The sequence below is a fragment of the Galeopterus variegatus genome, unplaced genomic scaffold (assembly GCF_000696425.1).
Source record: "Galeopterus variegatus unplaced genomic scaffold, G_variegatus-3.0.2 Scaffold7803, whole genome shotgun sequence".
In the NCBI taxonomy this organism is placed as follows: Eukaryota; Metazoa; Chordata; class Mammalia; order Dermoptera; family Cynocephalidae; genus Galeopterus; species Galeopterus variegatus.
In genome coordinates this window covers 51,975-55,147 of record NW_007733914.1, presented here as the reverse complement: position 1 = coordinate 55,147, position 3,173 = coordinate 51,975, and the positions used below count along the sequence as shown (strand labels likewise).

Sequence of the window (3,173 nt, the reverse complement as noted above, 5' to 3'; positions counted from 1 at the left end):
CCGCCCTCGGGCGGGAGCACCGCCGCGCTTCCCAAGCGGCGCACTATCCAGTGCGCCACCGGGCCGGCCCGATAAAAATTAATTCTGAAAGAGAACCATTAGGCTATTATGGAAATGAATTGTTAAAAGAGAAGAAAAGAAAGCAACCATCGTTATTCCATAAGTTGAAAATAAAAGTCTCGTTCATGGGTCATCAGGTCTAAGAACCAGCATTTGGGAGTTACTGCTTTTGGGCCTCTAGATGAAGTATATGACATGCTTACAGCCTTTGAGAAGCTTTTGGTATAAATCTCGGAAATAGGACATAAAAGAGAGTGGTGTGGTAGAAAGAAAAGAAAAGTAGGAGTCAGGGCCTCAGATTCAGCCATGATCTGGTAACTAGGCAATCATGACCTTGCCTTCTGGGTCTTTGTCTCGTCTTGTGAAGACCACGGATGCTGGAGTAGGTCCAAATTGACAAGTTGACTTCCTGGTGCCATCTCTTCCATTCTGCTCATGACAGTCATTACTAGTCTATTGCCACATTCTATCTGTGCAGCTCCTCAACAGGCTGCCAGTACTAAATAATCAGAATTGGCTCTCGAGGTGAATCTGTTTGCCATCCTGATCCTAATGATCTCTAAATCCCATTCCAGGACTCCTGAGTCTAAGCACTTGTGAAAAGGCACATAACTTCAATTAGTAGGATAAGGAAAAGAAAAGGACCCAGGTCATTCCTGAAACGTGCTTTGATTCTGAGGAGCTTTGCTGGTGTTCTATAATTGGCTTCATGAGGAGCTTACTTGTGTTCTGTAACAGTCTGTCTCTGCTCCTAGGTTACATGTGTTGGGCACATCATTGGTGCTGTGGTTGCCGACACCCCAGAACATGCACAGAGAGCTGCTCAGGGGGTGACAATCACCTATGAGGATCTTCCAGCCATTATCACAATCGAGGTAAATGAGAATGGGCTGCCTCTGTAGGGGACTGAGTTCCCTGTTTCTGATGCACATTTTTTAGGATCCTCTAGAGGGGATTCAAATAGCAAGTAGGGATTTGGCTGATGGACTGTTAAATCCCTCCTGGCCCTGGAATTTTGGTCCTGTGAAACTCTCTCCTTCATGATCTTAGGCTCAGGCCACTAACAGCCAAATTGAGTTCCTCCTTTCCAAAATGTCAACTCCAACTGGTTCCTTGTGGGATTCTTTGCTTTTCCTCAAGACCCATGGTTGTTCATCTAGAGCTGAGGAAATGGAGGAATGTGATTTTTTGGGCCACAGGAGAGCTTCCTTTGAGTCTATATGTGAAGCTTCTGGGCAGTTGCACAAGAGAAGAGGGAGGCATCAACCCAGGGAGCTGCTCTTTCCCCATCAGAAGCGTCTTCCTCCCCCTGCAAGCCAAGTTGCTGAAGCTTCTTTTTGATCCACAGGATGCTATAAAGAACAACTCCTTTTATGGATCTGAGCTGAAGATTGAGAAAGGAGATCTCAATAAGGGGTTTTCTGAAGCAGATAATGTTGTTTCAGGTACAGCTGCACCATGCAGAAGTGGGATGGGGTGGCCCCAGTTTGGGAATCAAATTCAAGAGATGCATGTTGAGTCCTGGAGCAGAAAAGTGATTTCCAAACATTTCCTAACAGAAGATTTCCTCTGACGTTTGTAGCAAAATAATAACTAGTTGGCTGGGAAAGTGCTTCAGTCATCTTAATCTCCACTGTCCTGTCTCTAGGCTAGATCTATGTGATTCCAGAGAGACTGTATTTGGAAGATTGTATAGGGAAGGTAATGGCCACAGACACCTGGCCATCCTTGGATCTGTAAGGGCTCTAACCACACAGGCCCCTCACCCTCCCCATCTTCTGCCTGAAGGCGTCTTTACCTGTCCTCAGTTAGCGCTCTCCCCTTCTCTTCCCGCTCCCCTCCTCTCCCCACTCCCCTCCTCTCCCCTGCCTCTGTCTCTGACACTGTGAAATTAGGTCCAGAGCTCTCAATCCAGGACAAGGCTGCTGATAGCTCCTTTTAGAATTGCTTTCTCTATCGGCTGTTGTGCATTGCTATGTTGCTAGGAAGCCAACTCGACAGCTTCAGTTCTGGAAGATGCTCTTATATCAGCTTTTCAATCACATCGATTAACACCTCCTTTAATTTTTCCGAAATTCTACAGTGAGAGTTTTAGAAATCCCTGATTTCCACTGGCTGCAGTGAGAAGGGAGCTTTGCACCTGCTGCATTTCTGAGTTGTTCTGTTTTTTTGTTGTGGAAAGTGGGGGTGGGAGACACTCAGCTAAGACTTTGGGACCGTTTTCCACCCCAGGCATGGAATCTAGAACAGTTGGTTCCTGCCCAGGCTACTGGGCAGAGTGCACTCTCTGTGTAAGCAAGCCCACCCTCTGTAGCATGGACTCACTGTGGGGATCTCACTGCTTCCCCAGGAGAGTTGCACATCGGTGGCCAAGAGCACTTCTATCTGGAGACTCACTGCACCATCGCTGTCCCAAAAGGCGAGGCAGGGGAGATGGAGCTCTTTGTGTCTACGCAGAACACCTCGAAGACCCAGGTAGGTGTCCTGTGGGTCAGCTCAAGGGGCTGAGAAGGGAACTGGGAGCTCCTTCCTTGCAGACCAGGAGGGCAGTGTGGGGAGTGGAAAAAGGGAGATCGGGGCTGGTCCTTGAGTGGACATAGTGTAGTGGGCTTGGAGCCAGACCTTGTCATCAACAAGCTGGTGTCACTGAGATTGTTACATAATCTTTCCTGGCCTCAGTTTCCTTATCTATGAAATGGGGCCTGGTAGGTTATTGTACTGATTAGATGAGTTTTAAAATTTGGACTAGGGCCTGGTAAGTGTTGGCTATTATCGTCCAGTGCTAAATGGCCTTGGTCAAGTCATATCCAGCCTCAGTTTCCTCATCTGTACAACAAAGGGATTGGGTTAAGTGGTAGCTGCAGGGACCACTAAATTATCTGCAGCAGCTCAAATATTCCCCATTTCTCTACTGCCTGTAATGTGACAGTGGCTGCCAATGTTTTTGGCAGCTGGTCCTACCCTCATGACCTACCAGTCCCTGCCAGCCAGGATGAGTTCCTGAAGTATGCTGTGACTAGCTGCTTGCCCCTCCAGCTAAAAACAAGTGTCTGCATTCAGTCTGCAGTGACTGATGAGTGCTGGGCCCCATCCCCACCAACTGCGGGGCAGCA

General features: G+C 48.0%; 1 protein-coding gene across 1 annotated transcript in view; it reads left to right on the top strand.

The window, feature by feature from the left end:
• XDH (xanthine dehydrogenase) overlaps positions 1-3,173 on the top strand; it is a gene marked incomplete at its 5' end in the record, with an annotated part of 74,718 nt that overhangs the window by 46,785 nt on the left and 24,760 nt on the right. Inside the window, 3 exon segments of the mRNA XM_008592343.1 lie at positions 816-935; positions 1,409-1,505; positions 2,411-2,535. Coding sequence (XP_008590565.1) covers positions 816-935; positions 1,409-1,505; positions 2,411-2,535 — 342 coding nt within the window.